The sequence below is a fragment of the Rhipicephalus sanguineus genome, chromosome 1 (assembly GCF_013339695.2).
Source record: "Rhipicephalus sanguineus isolate Rsan-2018 chromosome 1, BIME_Rsan_1.4, whole genome shotgun sequence".
NCBI classification, from domain to species: Eukaryota; Metazoa; Arthropoda; class Arachnida; order Ixodida; family Ixodidae; genus Rhipicephalus; species Rhipicephalus sanguineus.
The window spans coordinates 283,128,714-283,149,360 of NC_051176.1; the positions used below are offsets into that span (position 1 = coordinate 283,128,714).

Below are 20,647 nucleotides of genomic sequence, written 5' to 3' on the forward strand. Positions count from 1 at the left end.
TTGCAGCCTTGCTATTCGAAAGCTACTTGAATAGTATTCGATTTGTACTTGTATTTGATTCATATGATCACTACTCGATTTGTATTCATTCGGTTCTAAATTTCACTATTCGCACACCCCTATTGAATGGCATTAGTTTCTCGATGTGACAGCAAACAAAGTCCATTACAAACGAATGACATTCGCTGTAAATGACATTAGATCTGCCACGTGACAGGGGTACAAATACAGTAAGGCTAACTCCAATTACAATGAACTTCTCCTATAACAAAGTTTGCTATGATTGCGCTTGTCAAAACAATATGGACGCTCAACAATATATAGATTACTATCTCTTTGTTATGTGTGTATGTGTGCTATTGACCTCGAGCACGAGATAGTGAAAACAAATAAAGAAAATAAAATGCTGTGGCCAACTGCTATACACCTTTTCAAATTTTCACGCCAGGGGGGCGCCATATTGAAATGTGCGCCGTCTAACGTGCAAGATTGAAGAAATCGCCATCTTGGGCCTGTGCGTACTCGAACTGGCACGCTACCTGTTGGTGTGAGATCCCTGCTAAAGCGTGTGTTCACTGATTTTTCGTTTCTTTAGACTGTTTTGTTTGATATCATCGCTGCCACTGACTGATTCGTCGCTGTCTGAACCATCCAGCGGCGCACATTCACGCTTGCGACGCAAGAATGAGCTCCGCATCTGCGAACAACAGTGCTTCATCGTCGGTACCTGTAGCAGCAAGTGTAGTTACCAGGTCGACCACGGCGTGAAGTTTTTATAATCGGTAACTCGAATGTTCTTGCAGCTGTCAACCGCTTTCCTTTATTGGCGTACTAAAAGTCTACAGATTATCCATCAGTTTCACACCTCCGTGCATACTCCACACAATCCTTCTTCTTCACAGATACCTTGACCTACATTCACCCAGACGACGTTGAAGGCTAGGTCGATGACACATGTGAGTGTCCAGAAATACGGCGAGTGAACATTGTTTATCTCATTGAGGCGAATGCGTGGGGTCTTCGCCAGTGTGTGAACTACGAGGCACTGAAGTCGCACAGTTACGTGCAGTCTGGCTGGGTTGGTTTTTCAGTTGCTTGTGCACAATGTAAAGGAAAAAGTCATGCTGGTGAAGGGAATGTGACACCATCGCAAGCCGTGAACGGTAGGCCCCATCGCGCGTGGGTGTCTGTGAGGCCCTCTGATGAAGTACAGCGCACGCAGGCTGCACATGCGTAACCGGAAAAGGCAGAGTTTGCAGCCGTGTCGGCCGCTGTGTCATGGACGATATAAGCACGGATCCGCAACATTATACGAGTTACTAGGTGAGTCATCAGTGACTTGCATACATTCTTTTGTATCCAGCATGCAGCACGGGAATGTGTTCTCCTCAGTTTTCTTGCCGTCAACGAAATACCAGGAACAGAGACGTGACGATGGCGACACGCGGAAGTTCTTTCGATTTACTGAAGCCACCCACTGCTGCCGCAGTTCAGACGACAAAGTAAAACGATGCAGCGTGAGCATGCCACACTTGCACTCATCGCGTGGCGTACAGTGCTGCGGACACATGATTGCACCTCAAATATTTCTCTTCCGCTACTTGTTCGTTCACCCGTACATGACACAGTGATGGCCAGATGACTTGCTATGCAAAGGCAGTAAATTTTTTGCCATGATAGTCACTTCGTATCAGAGACAGGCACATAACACAGTCACACAAACGCGTACCGAAGCAACACAACACAGCAATGGCACAGCCCAAAGCACGATGGCAACACTGAGAACATACACTCTACCCCTGCAGCTCACTGGTTCAAGGCTGCTCCTGTGAAAAGGCCTATATAAAACCCATAAGTTTCGTGCTGAGAGGCGAAGCTGCTCACAAAACTTTAGCAGTTGCATGTATTTGTGTTCCAGTTTAAACAAACTATCCCAATTGCATCAATGCTTATTTGCTTTGAGGACCACCATGTGACGTAATGCCCAATAAACTGAACGAATAAATCAAGATAAGATCAGGTAAATAATCATCAAGAAGCAGTTGCGGTGTTTCGCAGTAATGAATGAAATTAAAAGGAGAGATTGACACCTGCCAATGAACATGCACGCGACAACATGCATACATACGCGCTGGAGAGTTGGTCCTTCAAGGGCGAATTCTGTTGAACGGCCAGTGCCAATGGCTTTCTGCTGAATTCACTGCCCACAGACACGAGGTCACAGTTGGTCATTGTGGCATACTTCACTCGGGTGGAATCCGCTGTAATGCAAGTACAGTCACGTGCAACTTTTACTGAATGACTAGAATGTCACGAGGGTTGCCTAACTTATACATGCTATAAGTTAAGAATCACAAATGCCCATGAACGCTGGGAGGACAGTATTTATGAAACTCGCCTGAAAAAGCTGTCCTGTAAATTTTCATTAGAGTGCTCAAAGTCAACCATACATGGCTCTGTGACGCTGGTCGTGGGAAAAGAAACGCTGTGAGGCAGATGCTAACTCCATGAGGAAAGGTTAGTTTTCAATAGGGGTGTGCGAATATTTGAAATTTCTAATATTTTTCGAATAGTGTTTGCTATTCGATTCGATTCGCACTGGAATTTTACTATTCGAAGAATTCGAATGTCCCAAAGACAAATACAGTCAACGTCCGATTGAAAGTGATCCCGTCAGATTTTTAATCTGCTTCACCTCATTACATTCTCGTATTGTGGCAAAGCTGCCTTTCAAGCTCCGTTACGGTTGAACTTAGCCAGGACACAACGTCCGACTGGAAGTGGTCCCTAGATTTTCAATATGCTTCACCTCATTACACCTCCGTATTGCGGCAAAGTTACTTTTCAAGCTCCACTACGGTCGCAAATGTATTAACTCAAGAAAACGCTGGTTCCAACATGGAGATAAAAGATGTGGCAGAGGTGGGGGTTCAGTTAATGCTGTTTTGGACCTAAAATTTGGGCAGGGAGTCCGAAAAATTGGACGCCGAAGCTTTTTAGCATCCAAAATTTCAGATGTTCTTGTATATCGACATCTACGAGGCAGATTTGGAACTCCGGACTTCAAGAGAGCACACCCTTGTCCGCCACATCAGTTGGGCTTCCACAGAAGTTGAAAGAGGAGGAGAGGCTGAGGAAATGGCATCTTTGCCTATCACGTGTAAAATGTTGTCGGCAACACTTTGGTTGCGCCAAATCATGTGCATAAATAGAATTCGGCCTCTACATTGCCTCATTCTTGATAAGACAACTATGAAACACCACCCCGCCAGTGGTTCATCAACCTAGCGAAAAGAAACACTTTCATGTTGCTATCTCATAAGAATATGCTTAGGAATCCTCTCCAACTTTTTTTTCTGCAATTTCGCTTCGAAGTATTAGAAAAATATTCAAGAAATATTCTAGAAATTATTCTGGGAATATTCGAAAGATATTCGATTCGATTCGCACTCACACTTCAATATTCGAATTCGCTTCGCGCGCACCCATAATTTTGCTATTCGCACAGCTCTAGTTTTCAACAATAACTGACACCGTGTGGCATTTTCAAAGCACCACAACTGCAACTTTAGCAATGAAATGAAAATGAAACAATATAATGCATATGGTGCTGTCTGTTATATTGTAGATCAAAGCACTGAAACAATGTACAGAAAGGATGCGAACACTGTACTTGTGGACAATGCTTACACTATGGTTGTGTGGCAAAAGCAATCGTTTTCCTCTGCCATGGAATGCCAGGAAAATGATGCAAAACGGGTATTAAAAAGAAAAACTGGTGGTACCCATTGCTGGCTACTGAACGAGACATTTTATGCTCGATATCACCCGCCATGGTAGAACAGTGGGTGTTGCACTGCTGAATTTGGCGCGGCAAGTTTGATCCCAACCCCAGTGGCCACGTTTATATAGGGATGAAATGCCAAAATACTTCTGTACTTGGATTTAGATGCACGGCCAAGAACCCCAGATGGTTGAAGTCAATATTTAATTGCACACTATGGCGCGCCTCATATACATATTGTGGTATCGCTAATTAACACAACAAATTTTTTACTGATAATTATGTACACTTTCGATTTCCTTGGTGCATGAGTGCAAAATGTATGTGACTCTCTGAAGGCATGCTGATATGGCTCTTGATATACAAGTCAAATGACAGCCGCTGCAAAGAGTTGTCATATGCGACCACAACATCTGTTAGCCAAAACGTTAAAGGAGTACTGACATGAATTTAAAAATTTTTCGGGTTGTTGCTCTAAATGAAAGCACGGGTGTCGAGAACCCTAAAAAGAGTGTCGTGGTGCCTGGGGATGCATTGCATATATTTTTAATACCGCTTCTTTCAACCAGCAGTTTCGGTTTCGGTTTCGAGAGGGCGGCTTTCATAGTGACGTGTCAAGTCGGCCGTGACGTCACGGGCAGACTACAACCCACGAAATATGCACCTGCTGTCCTTTGCTGTCAGTCGAACGTGGTTCATGATGAGTGAACTGTCGTCCAGTGCCTCCGACAGCGATTTCTGTGATTTAGGCTGCATGCTGAACCCAGATTTCGCAAACCAAGTGAGCTGACTTGAAACGTCATAGGGCTCTCCATGCAGTGAAGCTGCCTTGCATATGCTGGGAGATGAAACTTTAAAATCAAATTTAAATATTTATACGTGTTTCCCGGATGCGGTGTGGGGAGAGCGTTAGCACTACATGCCAAGGAAACCAAAAACGTCCATTTTGCTGCACTTCAAAATCGTGTCAGTACTCCTTTAAAAGAAGGACACGATGTTTCTGTGTTTGAGTGAAAAGACGCCCTCATTCTCTGCTCTCCAATATTTTTTTATGCAGGAGCTACACTTTTTAAGTGACACTTCTTTTAGGGTACACAAAGTGTGCGACTGAGACACGGACAAAAGGGAGACAAAATTAAACACATGAAGCGCAAACCTACAACAGGCCGACTTTAAGGGGCGTTTTCCTCCAATCTCTTCTTGTTATCCTTACTGCACGACGAAATCGATATGACCTGCATGTCCTGTTTGCATTTTCTTGCATTGTTTATTGTGCGGTTTTTCTAACCTATAGGGCATACCATGAATATCTAGCCACATTGTTGTCGCCATTTTCAATGTCACTACCCTCTGCTTTTGCAAATCTGAATGCCCTGGAACTTGGCTTGCTGATGGCTTCAACAGTGCTTTATCCTGTGAACATTTTCCTTGTCCTGTGTTCGCACTGTTCAAAACTGTGATGCTTGACGTTGATGACGATGATGATGATGATAATAATAATAATAATATCTGGGGTTTAACGTCCCAAAACTACGATATGATTATGAGGGACGCCATAATGGAGGGCTCCGGAAATTTCGACCACCTGGGGTTCTTTAACGTGCACCTAAATCTAAGTACACTGGCCTTAAACATTTTCGCCCCCATCGAAAATGCAGCCCCCACAGCCGGGATTCGATCCTGCGACCTTCGGGTCAGCAGTCGAGTGCCATAACCCACTAGACCATCGTGGCGGGGCACTTGACGTTTATGAGACACACATGAAGATGCCAAGAAACAAGACAGAGACAGTGCTTAAGCATTCTTAATTTTCTGCTAGCAGCATGGCCCACTGGCAGGGTGTCTACCAATTTAATCTTTCCAAAATCCCTGACTTATCTAGGTTTTCCATGATGATTCTGAGTATATTCCCTGACTCGTAAGCTTGCTTGGAACTATCTGTGTAGTGGAAACGAGCCCTTGAGCGGCTTAAAAACAGAGAGAGAGAGACAGGACAACTGCATAAACTGAGTGCAAAACTGAGGAGATCTGCCGATGCATCATCATTGAATGAGCTTGACCCAGCCCAGCGAGCCTCTGCTCATAGTGCTTCTGGTCAAACCAGAATGCCTTCAAGCCGAGCCAAGGTCACGGCCGAGACAAACAGGCAGAAATTTATCGGCGTGAGCGACGTCATGCTTGGGAATTGATATATGCTATGTGATCTGCAGAAGCAACAGTATGCACTATCCTTTTTTATGCTTCTGCTTAGCTGTTTACTGTAGTTGCAGAAGAAGGAGAGACTTTATAAGCTTTGATCAAAGATAAAGACTGTTTTTGTGACGGTCACATAGACTGCCGTCGGTCAGTTTCTATGACCCAGCCAGGTGTTTCAAAAGTTCCATGACAATTCCCTGACTTTTTCAGACGTGTCCAAATTCCTTGACAATTCCAGGTTTTCCAGGTTGGTAGACACCCTGACTGGGAATGAAGTGTGTCATCTATGAACAAATCATCGTGCTAGAAGCGCCATTTTGTGGGTTTTCAGCAGTGATGAAATGTGAGTACATGCATCTTTTGATAGGTGTTTTTACAGGCCAACACTCAGAGGACCTCTCTGAATGTGGCTCTCTATGCAAATCTACACCCTAAAACTACAACATAATGAAGCCAAAGAAAACATGGGGGGCATTAGGTTGCCTTCAATATCTGTTCGATATATAGGTTGTGTCTAACAGAGAAACGGTGCCCTTCATCTATTCCCATTCTTTTGTTCACCCTAAAGCTACAGTTTCACATTAAGCAAAGCCGTAGTGGAAGGGGGGGGGGTTGTGGTTTCATTTGAAAAGCCACAAACCCTTTACACATGTATTTAGCTTTGAGCACTGGGGTGGAATCTCATTCCAGAATTCAACCAAACCTGCCATTTAAACTCGTCTTTAACTGCAGGCCTTCGCATTTGTTTTGCTAGTGCAGCATGTAGTGAATCCATAAGAAAGACTAAAAAAGCTCACTAATCCGTCTTGATGACTCACCGATGAAGGCGAATCCTTCTTGCGAGCCTTTAGACTCTTTGACCCTTCGCACGCCTTCCTCAAATTCTGTGGGCATGTTGGCTTCTTGCATGGTCCACCAGATCTTGGTGTACTTATCACTCACGGGGTAATCCCATACTGCCAACTTTGCTCTCTCCTCGTCACTTAAGGTATCATCCAAGGACATATTCTTCCAGATGCTGAAAAAGCGAATTTATAAAGTCAGAAGCAAAATAGATTAAGTGTTAACCATGATGTGGTGCAACATGCTTGACATGCTGCACCACGTTCAACTTGTACCAGTTTTTTTTTACTTTATTGATGTCTGCACCAGTAAGTTCATTTTCATTTTTATTTGGACAGTTCCAAGAAATTCCCACTAAATTCTCACAAAGAGAAGCAGAAAGTGTATGCCAGTGACCTAGCTGGGTCTACTCTTTGTGCTACATATAGGACAATACAGCAAAGTCAGGATACGACACAAAACAATATACAACAGTACAGAAAACATTAGGTGCACCCATTGGGTAGCACCCATTGGGTGCCAATTAGGTGCTACTGGGCCAGCAGCACCAGTAGCATTCAATGTTTCCAAGAAAAAGTAATCACGCACACAGAAAATATTCCTTTAGTCTGAATTACTGCTATTAATACAGAAATATTATCATGCATGTGAAAGTCATAAAGCAATGTATTAAACAACACATGATACACTTTCATAAGAGCAAGTAATCAGCAAAATATGAAGAAGTGGTTTGAAAATTTGGCCACAGCTATTTGTACTAAAGTTAACATCTATAAGAAAAATAAATCAAGCTTGTTTGTTTTTGAATGATAGTGCGTACCGCGATTCAAAATAGTATCAGTTAAACCTGCCTATAACGAATCTCCATACAACAAATTCCTCGATATTACGAAGTTTTTCTATTGCCCGCCGTTACTCCATAGAAGCACATGTATTTGCGACCTCTATGTAACAAAGTGGCAATGGGAGGCACCCTTGATATAAAGAATTTTCGCCGCCGACAACCTAGAGATATTGCCCCTAATTTTGCCATTTTGGCACGAGCAGCAGCCGCATGCATCGTCTGCGGTTGCCCCGCCGACGAGAGCGCGAAGTAGTAGTAGTAGGTAAACTTTCACTCAGTTGACAGGAGAGAGTTGGGGACGGCTTTAAGGGCCGGCCCCTTCGAAGCCCCGGCGACTGCGAGGCGATGACGAGCGCTCGTTTGTGCGCGCAGGTGTGCGCGAGGCGGGCAGGCGAGGCCTGCCCTCCTCGAGCCGGCTTTCTTGCCGCCGCGGACCTGTGTGCAGGCGTGCTCCCTCCCTCCCCCTCCCTTCCTTCAACCCACATCCAGCCGCTCGCGGGTGCCACTATGCCATGCACTACGCTAACCACGCTGGCTTTCTTAAAAAAAAAATAAAGAAAATTGGCTTTTGCGTTGGCAGCGCCACTCTTCAGTTCTTGCAGTAGTCTCTGAACTGCACTTCGTTAACCTGGCACCAGGTGACGCCACTAAAGAAATCCTTGCTCCGTGTCGTTATGGTTACGCTTCGAGGCTTCGAGTTCGCGCCGCATGTGTGGGGCTGCGCTGCATATGGAGTTCACTCTTCGTTTTCGACGCCGTGCACGCATGCGTGGTTTCACTGCACGCGCATGGAACAGCCCCTGACGACGTGCAGCTTGCGCAATTTTTTTAATGCCAACAACTGTGTCGTCACTACCGAGGAGATGTCAGATTAGGCGCTGGTGGAAATTGTCCGCGACCACGGTGACGACGGATCTTCGGGGGTGGACTCGTCACGTGCTTTGCTGTTTTGCGCCGCGGGTTCGCGAGACCGTGGCCCCCCGAGATTGGCTCCGGCAACGCGCCGTCGCGTTGCCAGGGCCAATCTCGGAGGCCATGGCTAGACGATGACAGAGCAGCATTGTATTTGTCCTACGAACGTTCAGTATTGCCATCCCTCACAAACAAGCACTAGAGCAAAATAATGCAGTTTTTTTGCTACTAAATATATGTTTTGTGTGAGCTCTGCCTTCAATTCCCCTTGTGTTTAATTTGTGCGTTTCTTTTCCGAGTTTTCGTGCTGAAACTGGATATAAGAAAAACCTGTTTAGAGCGCATTTTTGGGGGGAATTTGTCAATTTCGTTATACCCAGGTTTAACTGTATATGCTTGACTGTTAGTACTCATTATTGTTCTGCGATCATGACAGTATATGGCTCACTGTCAGTAACTGAACTTGGACACAAGGATTCCCTGCAAATACTACAACAGCAAAGCGTACCGAGGTGTGTAGTCGACGACGAGAAAATAGCCACTTCAATCCATTCCCATTCCCATCCAATCCATTCATGTTTCTTCTGTCCTGATGAGTTCTACCATGACATTCAGCGCTAGGTATTGCTTCACTCAGTTGCGTTAAAAAATTTTGCTCACTCATAGAACTTGGACTCGATGTAGGCCATGCGCTCGAAGTATGTCATTGAAGACGTGTCCTTCTGAGGCGCATACTTGATCTTGTACTGCTTGGCGAGGTCGTCAAGGGACTCTATGGGCGAGTCAAGTCGAGACACAGTCAGGAAGGCGGCCAAATTGGCCGTGTAGGATGCAATGATGATGAAGCCGAACAACCACCAGGTCGCCGCAACCAGTCGTCCGGAAAGGTTGCGTGGTGCCTCGCCACCGCCTGCACATTTGCCAGTGGCAATGAAGGAATGAATGTAGAACATGATGTAGACACATTATGCCCCTGAATACGACTCGAAACTGGCACTTGAAGCTGAACCTGTCAAGAACACACCTATGCTTTGGCCAATCCGTGGTGGTTCTCAGAGCTTAACTTGCAATGCAGACTAAAGTCTCATGGTCCTGCTAAATATGAATGAACCATTTTGTAAGGCTGTAGACTTCATTTTGACTGTGCACAGTTTTGTTCTATAGGCATTTGGTGCTGAAACAACCTATCTGTAAGTTACATGTACGAATCCACGAGTCAGTGCAGTCCATGTCTGTGTCATATAACAGCTCACCTCATGATCTTTCGACGAACTTCTCTGTTGTTGGCTATACCACAATAAAAATACTATCTCAAGCAGAACGTAGATCACATGCGATACATAGCAAATTTACGCCACGAGAACCCGAAGGGCAGGCTATTGCAAAGATGCACTATCGCCACCAGAATGTCAACAGCAAAGCTTAACCCATATATGCCCAAACTCAGAAGAAATGACAAAACAAATATTTTTTTTTCACAAAAAGTGTACTTCTACCCTCAAAAGAAAGCACAAGTTCTTTATTTACTGCCAGGTAAACGCAACACTGTTTTTCAAGCCATCCTATACATATACACTGGGCATTAGGGGTGCTATGTGCGGGTGTGGTAAGCCTTGAAACATTTGACGTGCACACCGACATTGCACTTCTTGCTCTCCATGACGTCTTTCATACAAAGCACGCGTTTGCCCGGAGAAAGCGGTAGGCATTTCACGTGCACTTCTTCCTCTCCATGGCCTCTTTCATACAAAGCACGCGTTTGCTTGGAGAAAGCGGTCGCCACGTGGCAGCATGAAAAGCAAGCAACGTGTAGGCTTGCACACGTTGAGAATGAGGCCTGCTTGATGTGCTGTAGGTGGCGCTAGTCATCAGCTAAAGAAATAGCGATGTCAGAGTGCATCAAAGAAGCATCCTATATGTAGGACACTGGGCATACTATATGGGTTGAAGGTGTTATGTAGCGTGTGATCAGAACTTGATTTCCTGTCTGCGCAACCAAGTCTACTACGTTTACCTGGTGCAAACATACAAGTTCGCAAATGCATGTTAGATCTCATGCAAAGTTTGGCATTAACACTTATGGCAAGTTTCGCACTCCCTCCCCAGAAAATCTGCGCAAGATTATTTTTTTTCTGTGGCACAGTTAATTAGGCCACAGCTTTGTCAATTTAGACTGCTTTAAGTTCCTTGTTTAATCATTTCGCATTATCATTTTACAAACTGTTCATAACGGGCATCTATGAACGGTTATTCTTCATATTACTTCCATTGATAAATAATAAAGAGGTCTCTCTCCCTTATACCAAGGAATGTGTGCATGAGCTTTGACAGATGTACACTAAAGAGCATAATTCTTATGGGATGGGAAATAAATGTTAACAGTGTTGGCAACTGTAGTTCAGGGAGTATTATCATTAACCTGAGGCCAAGAAGTTGCTACATTTTATTACAACGTCGCTAAATAGGTGGAGTGAATAAGTAAATAATAGAGTGAGTAAGGGCAGACGTTCAGAACGCTATGTATATACGATATTGGCAACCTTGGTCTGAAGCATGTACTGAAAACTTTCACATTTTTCTAGTGTCCATGCAGGTGAGGAAAAAGCCATTAATTTACCAGAGGGATGTAGAGGGCTACTACTTCATTAATTATTTTTATGAAACAGTGGATGATGTGGCAGCTGAAATTCTGCATTAACCTCCTGATTGTATAAGGTGACAAAATCAGAATGGTCCAAAAGAACACTTATTTTTTCAGAAGTAAAACTCACTTGGTTCAGCTATGTCTGTGAATTTTCTGATCTTTGGTGCTCGAGGAAGGGGAAGGTTAAGTTCGACGTGAACTTAATCATGTTCTCACAGTATCGATGGCAATTACGCACTGCACCCTGTAGGCAATATTGGCTGTTTACATGCACAACATACTCTGATCATATTTTGTAGCTTTTCAATAAGTGTGTTCTAGAGAGCCATTACAGAGACAATTTTACGACTTCTGCACTGCTAAAATCTTGCCGAATAGCCCTTTCTAAGATCAAGACAGGAAGACACATACTAGAAAGACTAGGTACTGGGTACCATACTCAACACAGAGCCAAAGTGGACATCCAGAATGATCTCAGGGATACGATAACTGTTCCACCTTTACCAAAGAACATGCACCCTGTATATCACAAGGCAGAAGAGAAAGCAACGTTAGATATAAAAAAGAAATTTGAAACTAGTAAAGATGCAGTCTTTGTAGAGGCGGCTACATACAAGCACAGGCACAGCTTTACAGCCGTCGTAATTGATCACGAAAAGAAGTGCAAAACATGCGTTACGGCAAGCACAGCAAAAATCGAGAGTGCGGAGGAGATAGCTATTGCGCTAGCCATATCACAGACAGAAGCACATGTAGTAGTCATTGATTCTCAGGAGGCCATACGAAATTTCGCAAATGGCTGAATCTCCCGTGAGGCATTACGAATCCTGATGACAGACCAGAACTTATCCGAACTCGGTGATCTCACACCTCATTTACCCGGACATATGCAAGACAGATAAGTGCAAAGACTGTAGTTTTAGAGCCACTCTGGAGCCCATGCTGTGGGAATGTAGAGGGATAACGAACAATGCTGGGAACGCAGCCTCTAGCGATCACCTCCGCGTGTGCTGGGAGACTGTGTTGCACAGCTCTGCCCTCGACGATCAACTTTGGGCTGTCCAGTGGGCCGAGTAAGCCGCCAGGACTCAAGAACTCCTGGCCGTCACCTAGGCAGGACGCCTTCACCTGGCGGGACCTTTTGCCCGTCCCACAAGTCGCAGGACATTTCATTGAAGTTATTTGCATGTATGTATGCCCCGTCGTATCGCTCAATAGAAAAATGTGTTTGTTGCTAAACAAAGAAGTGCAACTGCTGCCAATTATTTTTTAATTTCTGCCTTGTGTGTCCACACCTGTGCTACGTCATGCTGCCTTCATGCAATGAACTTGCTAAAAAATTGAAAAATTAGAACAACATTTCAATGCAAAGACAGAATCCCTGATGTTACAAATAGGCTCTAAAATCAAATTAAAATTTAGTGACTTAGATCTGTCTGATAATGCCTGACTCCGTGAAAGCATTGACTTCTTGAGCAACAAGTTTGATAACTTCAGAGCCCAGCAGGATGAATTGATGGCATCGAACACGGCGCTATTGGCACGAAATGAAATGCTACAAAAACGTGTTGCTGATCTTGAGCAGTACTCAAGACTGATCAACATTGAAATGAAAGGGATTCTTCCTACAAAAGGTGAGGATTGCCGTGAAATTTTGAAGCATATAGCCGATGTCATCAAGTGTCCTGTATATGATTTTGATATTGAGACGGTTCATCGTGCTCTGTCCAAATCATCCGAGTAAAATTTAATTGCTCACTTTGTCTCAAGGGACAAGAAAAATGAAATTGTAAAGAAGGCCTGCAAAGTGCATCTTCCTATGAGCCACCTTGGTTTTTCTGGCACTAACGACTCTGCTGCGTATGTGAAGGACCATCTTACAATCAGCAATGAAATGCCGTTTGCAAAGGTGCTTGCTCTGAAGAAGGCAAAAAAGTGGCAGTACCTTTGGACTGAGAACTGTCAAATCAAAGGGCGAAAGACTAGTGATAGTAGGGTGTTTTGAATCTCAGCCGAGTCGGATTTGCGCATATTCACATAAAAGCCCTGCTGGACCGACTGCTTGGGACACGTGCCTGTGTGCATCTTAATTGCTATGTCTCTCCTGCATCCGTGCGAACTTCGTCCATTCATCAAGTACTATTGTCATTCCTTGATCCATTTCAACGCCCGAAGTTTAAAGGGATACTCAACAAAAATCATAAAAAGTGACAAAACATTGAAATTCTAATCGGAAGACAGGAGTGTACCTATCAACAGAGTTTATTTCACATACAGTATAACCTCATTACAACAGACCTTCATAGTGAAGAGGATTTTGGTCTGTTGTAAAGGGAGTATGTAAAATCCAAGTACTGTTACAACAGACTTTCATGTAAACACTGAATGGGTCTGTTATAACCGGAGAGAATTACGAGTCACAAACGTGGTCTTATTTTTAACGGGGGACCAAAAAAAATTCGATCTTTGGAAAATCGCATTTTCAGTTTCTGTAGCCCATTTCTATCCGATTCCAAAATATCTTCAATGAAAACTACGTAGAAGTGCTATAAAAATTTGTTTTACGTCTGCCGACTTGGCGAAAATTGCGGAAATATAAAAAAAAGTGTTTTTCAAAATTATAGCTCGGCAACGGCGCAACTGGGCGCCACCATTTTGGGCTCGTCCTAAAGAGCATTTCTCCGCGTTCAAGCTCTCCGTTTCAGCTGGCTCCTCCATTCAGTAACAAGCATACGAAAAACACGTTTTGGCTGCTTCTGCGGTATTACCGCAGAAGCAGCCAAAACGTGTTAATGCTCGCTTCGGGATCGTCGTCTGCTGCTTATGCGTCGCGAGGTCGTGGCTGTCGAAAATTGCGCTACTTAGTGACGCGTTCGCACTCGTTCTGTGTTTTGCGGGTCGACGATAATTTGGAACGCTTTAGTTGGGCAGCTGCAAGCGGAAGCTCAATCATCAGATTACGATAGCGCGCCGCACTCGTCGCGAACATCGCAGACGTGCGACTAATAGCGTTGACTCGTTGGACCCGCTGTTCGAGGTTCTTCTTATCAGCACTTCGAAGCTTATGACGAAGACCACCGCGGGACAACTCCTTGTACTCGCAATCGAGCATGACATACTTTGAAACATCGGGCACTGCGGCGACGCACATCGCAACCGAGCTTTCTACTAGATGTCGTGGTTAGGCCTAACTCCGTTCACGGTGCCGATGTACGAGCCAAATCCGAACTTTGCGGGCAAGAACATCGCGCTAGCGGACATTCGAAAGCGAAGAAGCCGTAATGTCCTTCGTCTCAAGCAACGAATCGCATTGCCCGCTGGCTCCTCAGAACCGCGGATGGGCATTTTGCGCATCGGCAGCGGACCCCCCGGCCAAGCTCGCCGCGCAGTGGCCGCGCGGAGAAGCGGTGGCAGCGGCTCGCAATTTCGCGTGTCAGCGTCCCAAACGCAACACCAAGCACGCTGCGCGCCGTTTTTTTGTCGCTACAGCTAGGCATAGCTGATCATTGACAGACCGGGGATCGGCGGCCTTCGTTCTTAAATCGGTACGTCGATATCCGCGGTGCGCTGCTCCCGTCCCGAAAGTATGCTAAGCGATGTTTGAAGTCGGAAGTTAATGACCGTGGTAGAAAAGTCCGCTCTAAAGGAGTCCTGACCACCCTGAAATTTTAGTCAATTATATCCGAATGTCTGTTGTACCAGAATCCGTTGTAAACGAAGATCAATCAATGGAACTAATACGGAGGTCGGCATAACGCCGCAAATTGGTATGTAATATCCGAATGTCTGTTGTAAACAGATCCGTTGTAACGAGGTTATACTGTATTTTTGAACAGTTGACCGTATTTTTGGAGGATTGTCAGTGTGCGGCGGCTGCACGCCAGCGCAAGCTGTGACGTCACTTGTCGCCACGGGGGATGAAGGGTGCACGTGTTCCTGTCCTGCTACTTTGGTGGAGTGGGGTGGGTGGGGGTGAAGAGGGAAAACAGATAGAAAGCTAAGGAACTTCAGGAAGGCATATTTGCTTGTTGGGAGACAGAGAGACACTTCCAGGGTGGAGCATGGGATAGCTTGGGGCAGAACAGAAGTTTCATGCACTAACCCTGGGGTGTCAACGATGTCATGCAGAACCACAGGCACTCCTTCAGATTGAAGTCACGTTTCTCCTCGTCATCCTTGTATTTCTCCTTGTTGTTTCGGTAGCTGTACGGACTCAGCCGATCAAAAAGATACATGAGGAAGCTGCAAGGAATTGGACATTTGAAGTAAGCATCGATATTCTGCCAATTTTGAAGCTGCATATGTTTATTGCTGTCAGCAGATTTTTCAACTGGCCAAGCTAAGCATCTAGCATTGCTAGAACATAAATGGCGCTCTGACTATCGCGTAAAAATCTAGGAAACGCACTGGTGAGCAGTATCACATGATAACGACATCAGTTTGTAGGAAATTTGTTGACACTGAAAGTACAGAAACTTGCACTGTGTTATGAATGCTAATATTTCGTGTGCAAAGGTCAAGAGGCATTTGAAGTGGTGTGGCCGTATTTAAAGGGGCCATGATGCGGTCACCGAACAGTTTGTGGTTTTCAGCGAACACTAGAAGTAGAGGGCCTATTATGCCTATACAGATATGAAAAGTGGGCTTTAAAAGAAGATTTCAGCGCAAAACAAGCCCTAGAAGTCGCCGGCTGTAAACCCCACCCACCGCCGGCAACCACCATTTTGACATGGCGCGTGTGACGTCATGTGCAGCAAGGAGTGGACCCGTTGTCTTCTACTGAAGTTTCAGCCACTGGAAATCGTTCTATTTCAGTGCAAGCTGAAGAAAGCTAAAATATCTCAATTTCACACGCAGCTGACCACGGAACAATATCGTTTGCCGGAATGTAGATTCTCGCACAGCTAGCTTCTTGTTATGTTACGGCTTGCGGGTGCGCCAGTGTTGCTCAACTCTCAGGTCGTTAGTGTGTTCAATTATAAACTAAGTGCTCGACCAAATGCACTAAAATTTCGCCAGCTTTTTTGTGAATACACAAGGATTAACTCACATAAAACAAATTATGATTGAAAATTGGGTGTCATGGCCCCTTTAATGAACTCGTTGAGCATAAGTTGATTCCACGTAGTTGGTTCAGCGCTCATAGCATCAGTATTAGGTACACTATTTTGACATTCGTCCTGCCTGCGCTGCTCGCTTAGTAGTTGGGAATATGGTTTGTGGCATCTTAAACATACACAAACTGTCTGTATGCTTGTGAGGTTTTTGTTGGCCATGGACAAGTGAGCTCTACTATAGTTGTTGGTACCACTTCATTGACTGAATTAATATCAGAGTACCAAGTAAATAATATAAATCACCACGTATGTGCCCACTTTCCGCGCGGAGCTTATTCATGCAGATTTTTTACGATTACTTGTGCCATGTTCAGCCAACAACAAAAGCTTTCGGAACATAAAATTGGCATATAAAAAGAGCTTTATTTTCTTGTGCCTTCACCACTGAGTTTGAAATTTAAGTGAGCTATGCAGTGGTAATTTCCAGAAGTACTTAGTGCATGTTTCGGCTGTTGAATCAAGTGCAGCAAAAATTCCTTTTTTTTCAAGAATTCAATTGAACAAAAATTTTTGTGGTATGCATGACAGTTTCATAAAACAGAATCATGTTGCAAAAAAGAAAAACAACATAAAAGAAAGCAAAACTATTTCAATAATTAATTTGCATACACTTGCATGCTATAGGTTGATAAATATTCACTCCTTGCACAAGTCCAATGCACAAGCAATTTTAAGCAAAAAAAAAAAACACCCACAGACCAATTATATGCTTGATTGAATGCCCAATTATATGCTGCCAATGTTTAATGCCCGACTGTCTACGTCCTAAAATAATGAAGCAGCACTAGGGCTGTCTATTGCTCCCATTATTATAGAAATCCTCGATTGACTACTTAATTTCTTCACTTCCAGATTTATGAATAAAAGCTTTTGTAAATAAATCTTTCACCATTCTGGCACCTAAACGACTGACAAGTAAAATATTTTTATTTAAATATTAAAGGACAACAAAATCGGCTCAACTTATTACGCCTCAACTGAAACCTCGCTAATGTAAGACTTAGCAAAGTATATGCCACTGTGCATTGTCAGCAATAACACTTCAGGAGCTTTATGACCTGCCAATATCTCCAGAACGTGCTTGACCAACAATCAACTGCAACAAGCAGCAGTTAAACAACCAAACGTGTTCACTGCCTGTAGAAGTATCCCAAACATGCATAGATACTTTAGGAACATTTGCAATTTCAGAATATTCACCAAGCTTTTGTCAAGTGTTAGGAACATCAAGCATTCTTAACCTGCAAGCAATAATAAGTGAATGGGCGCTGGATGCCCATTGGGCATTTTCATTTTAATGAGTGCCAAAATTTACACTTATTTCAGTGTACTCATAAGGAACTGCACATTGCATATGGACAACTACTGTATTATTGTATAACTGTAGCGTATTTCTTTTGCTATTTAGTAGCTACTGTATTACGTCTGCTTTTAGCTATATATATTCTCTTATATCCATATGATGGTCTGCTGTGTATGTGTTTTAAGATGACCCTGAGATGGTGGCATAGTATATTGCATTACTATTACTCTTGCAAACATGTTTTCATCCACTGTTCCAAATTGCCAGTGCCGTGGTGAACCCGAACACCTGTCCAGGCAACTTTTTTTGTCAGATCCACATGGCTGTATTTTGCATAGAAAGAAAATTTTTAAAAATTATCCGAAATTTTCGAATTTATTGCAGTAACTGGCCAGTATACATAACGAAAAAATTGACTTCCAATAGTAAACTAGTACATTAATTATAAATTGACAATTAGCATACTATTGTTTGTATGCACCGCATATCTGATGAAGGTATCCTCTCTGTGACAATGGTATTAATAAAATAAATGAATAAGTACAATTATAGTAGCGCAATCACGATCACTACAAGCTGACACATGATAATCACATGCCCCAATATTCTTTGTCACTGTAGACTCCAGGTAGTGTAGATTTGTAGCAGATTATTGCAAACGTTGGGAGCAGTGAATTAATACCTTGTGAAAAAGTAGGCAGCCAGGATGCATCCCCAGACGTTTCCTTCGAGCACAGTGAGGAACTTGAAAAGCGAAGACTTCACTTCGGGTTTCTTCATGAGGATGGAGATTCCCACCAGGTCGTAGTAAGGCACGGTGAAGTCCACCACTGTTTCACGCTCGGCCATAACCGAAATTGGCCCTAGGGCGATGTCCGCATTCTGCAATGCACAATTGCAACACACATCAGGGCCTTTTTCTGCGACTTCGACCCTCCTCCCATCCCCCCCACCAAATGCCACATATCTGCCTCATACATATGGTAATGAGAACTAACAGACAATAATGCCAGGGAAGGTATAAGGGATGTTATTTGTAGTAATTAGGATATAAATGTGAAGAAAGTAAAGTGGACGAAAATATAACTTGTTCCTGCCGGCGGCAGGACGTGACATCGTCACGTTGTCATATTACATCTTCGCTTGGTCAAAATGGGCTGATCACGGAGGCAGTGCATAAACAGCTGGGGTGCAGAAAGCTTGCAGTGTCTCCGATCCTCGAGGCAGTAAGAAAACCACGTTAGGTGGAGAAATAAATCTCAGAGGGAAGCAGGAGATGTTCAATACATTAACTGAGAAGAAAAAGAAGAAGATGGATTTTGCCTTTCAGTCGTCTTAGGTGAATGCATAAGGGACCCTGTGAGCTTTCTTTTAGGGGCGAAGCTCCTCAGAGTGTGAGCCTGTCCCTCCTTTGTAGTACGTAGTATGTAGCCACGCATAGTGGGATGTATCCACTCCATGTGATAAAGATGACGATGACCACTGATGACCATGAAGAATGAGCGCGTTCCAATATAGTGGAATGTACCCACTACACGTGATAACGATGACGATGATGCGGATGACCATGAAGTATAAGCGCGTTCCATGACGATGACGACTGATGACCATGAAGAATAAGCGCGTTCCAGTATAGTGGAATGTACCCACTACACGTGATAACGAGGACGCTGATGACCATGAAGTATAAGCGTGTTGCAGACCACACATTCTCTTTCTGCCATGGATGAAAACAATCGTGAAGGCGCTCTCGCCCTCGAAAGGCAAAACGGCAACGTCGACAATAAACGTTCCCCTGAGCTTAACGTCATATATGAGGACCCCCGCGTTTGTGTGTCAGGTCTTTGTATGATGATCGAGTGGGCAAAATTTACGGGGATTGGTGGTTTACCAGATTACCTCCGGAGCTTCGCCCACTCATCATCATTCACTTCGTGGATATGGCGTGATTTTTTTTCTTTATCAATGACGGGAAATTAAAAAAAGGCAATCGTGAATTCTTTCCGCTCGATTTGCAGTGTGGTACACGAAAGTATGACATACTGAGCCATGCAAATGACGTGGTTGCAAGAGCCTGAAATAGAAAATAAAACACAAATACTATCAAACTCGAATGCAAGTATTGAACCACCAGCACGGCCTGACGGACTGTCTGCGGAATACCTACAATGGGCATGGAAAGAACGCGAACATGCGGCATCTACATTCTTTGCTGTTTCGCATTTAATTTTAAGTGGTTGTAGCCTGGATGATTAATAAAAAGACAGATTCACCTATGATATGATCAAAGACCATCTAGCGTATTTTTATTACCACCACGGTCAGAGCGTGATGAAAACAGCCGCACCGCTATGTTCGCATTTCTTTCCATCCCCCCTGTACCTGTGAAAACCGGGGAGAAGCACGAATGCAATTAAACTCGGAGGCAAACACGAATTTGTGAGCTTCGTAATACGCGCGGCCGTTCAGCGCCAGTTTCCAGTGGTGTACTCGCACAACGCCGCCACGCGGCAGCGGCGAGCGGAGGCGGAGCACGCGCTCGAGGGCCCCAGGAGAGCGTTCGCCCAGGCACTGAGAAAATAGAGGAGGCACTGGTTGGTGGAAGGAATGACGAAAAAGCTTTTCTGAATTGAAGATACATGGATAAAGTATATCTGAAGAAAAGTGTCAACGCGTTCCCACCGTTCACGTGCTCTTCCATAGGCACGAAGCATGGAAAATTCAATATTGTTCCATATATCTGTTGCTATAGCGATCCCAGATTTCTTTCCGCAATGTCCAAAATCAGAAGTGACAGATATTTTAGCGGGACGCGTGTAGTTATTACTGAACATTGCTCTGATTAGTGCCGTGAGACGCTTGAAACGAGCAATCACCAGCAGTTCTGGAACAGGCGACGTCCGCCGATTAATCGCTGCCGCACTTTCACGCTGCCGATTGGCCTACGTCACGAGCATCTGCGGAGAGCGCGTTTTGCTGTCGAGCTGACTTGCACAACAGAAGT

At 44.3% G+C, this 20,647-nt stretch overlaps 1 protein-coding gene across 12 annotated transcripts in view; it reads right to left on the bottom strand.

Annotated features, from left to right (window-relative positions):
* LOC119379144 (ionotropic receptor 25a) overlaps positions 1-20,647 on the bottom strand; it is a 317,618-nt gene that overhangs the window by 137,692 nt on the left and 159,279 nt on the right. For 3 of the 12 annotated variants that reach the window (XM_049411880.1, XM_049411885.1, XM_037648336.2), the window contains exons 11-15: positions 18,326-18,525; positions 15,326-15,465; positions 9,240-9,489; positions 6,799-6,998; positions 2,129-2,261 (exon numbers count right to left, since the gene is read on the bottom strand). The exons of 5 other annotated variants lie outside the window; for them this stretch is intronic. In XM_049411880.1, the coding sequence (XP_049267837.1) occupies positions 2,129-2,261; positions 6,799-6,998; positions 9,240-9,489; positions 15,326-15,465; positions 18,326-18,525 (923 nt within the window). The remainder of the gene's footprint in view (positions 1-2,128; positions 2,262-6,798; positions 6,999-9,239; positions 9,490-15,325; positions 15,466-18,325; positions 18,526-20,647) is intronic. 4 more of the 12 variants (XM_049411881.1, XM_049411886.1, XM_049411890.1 and 1 more) reach the window with 4 other exon arrangements.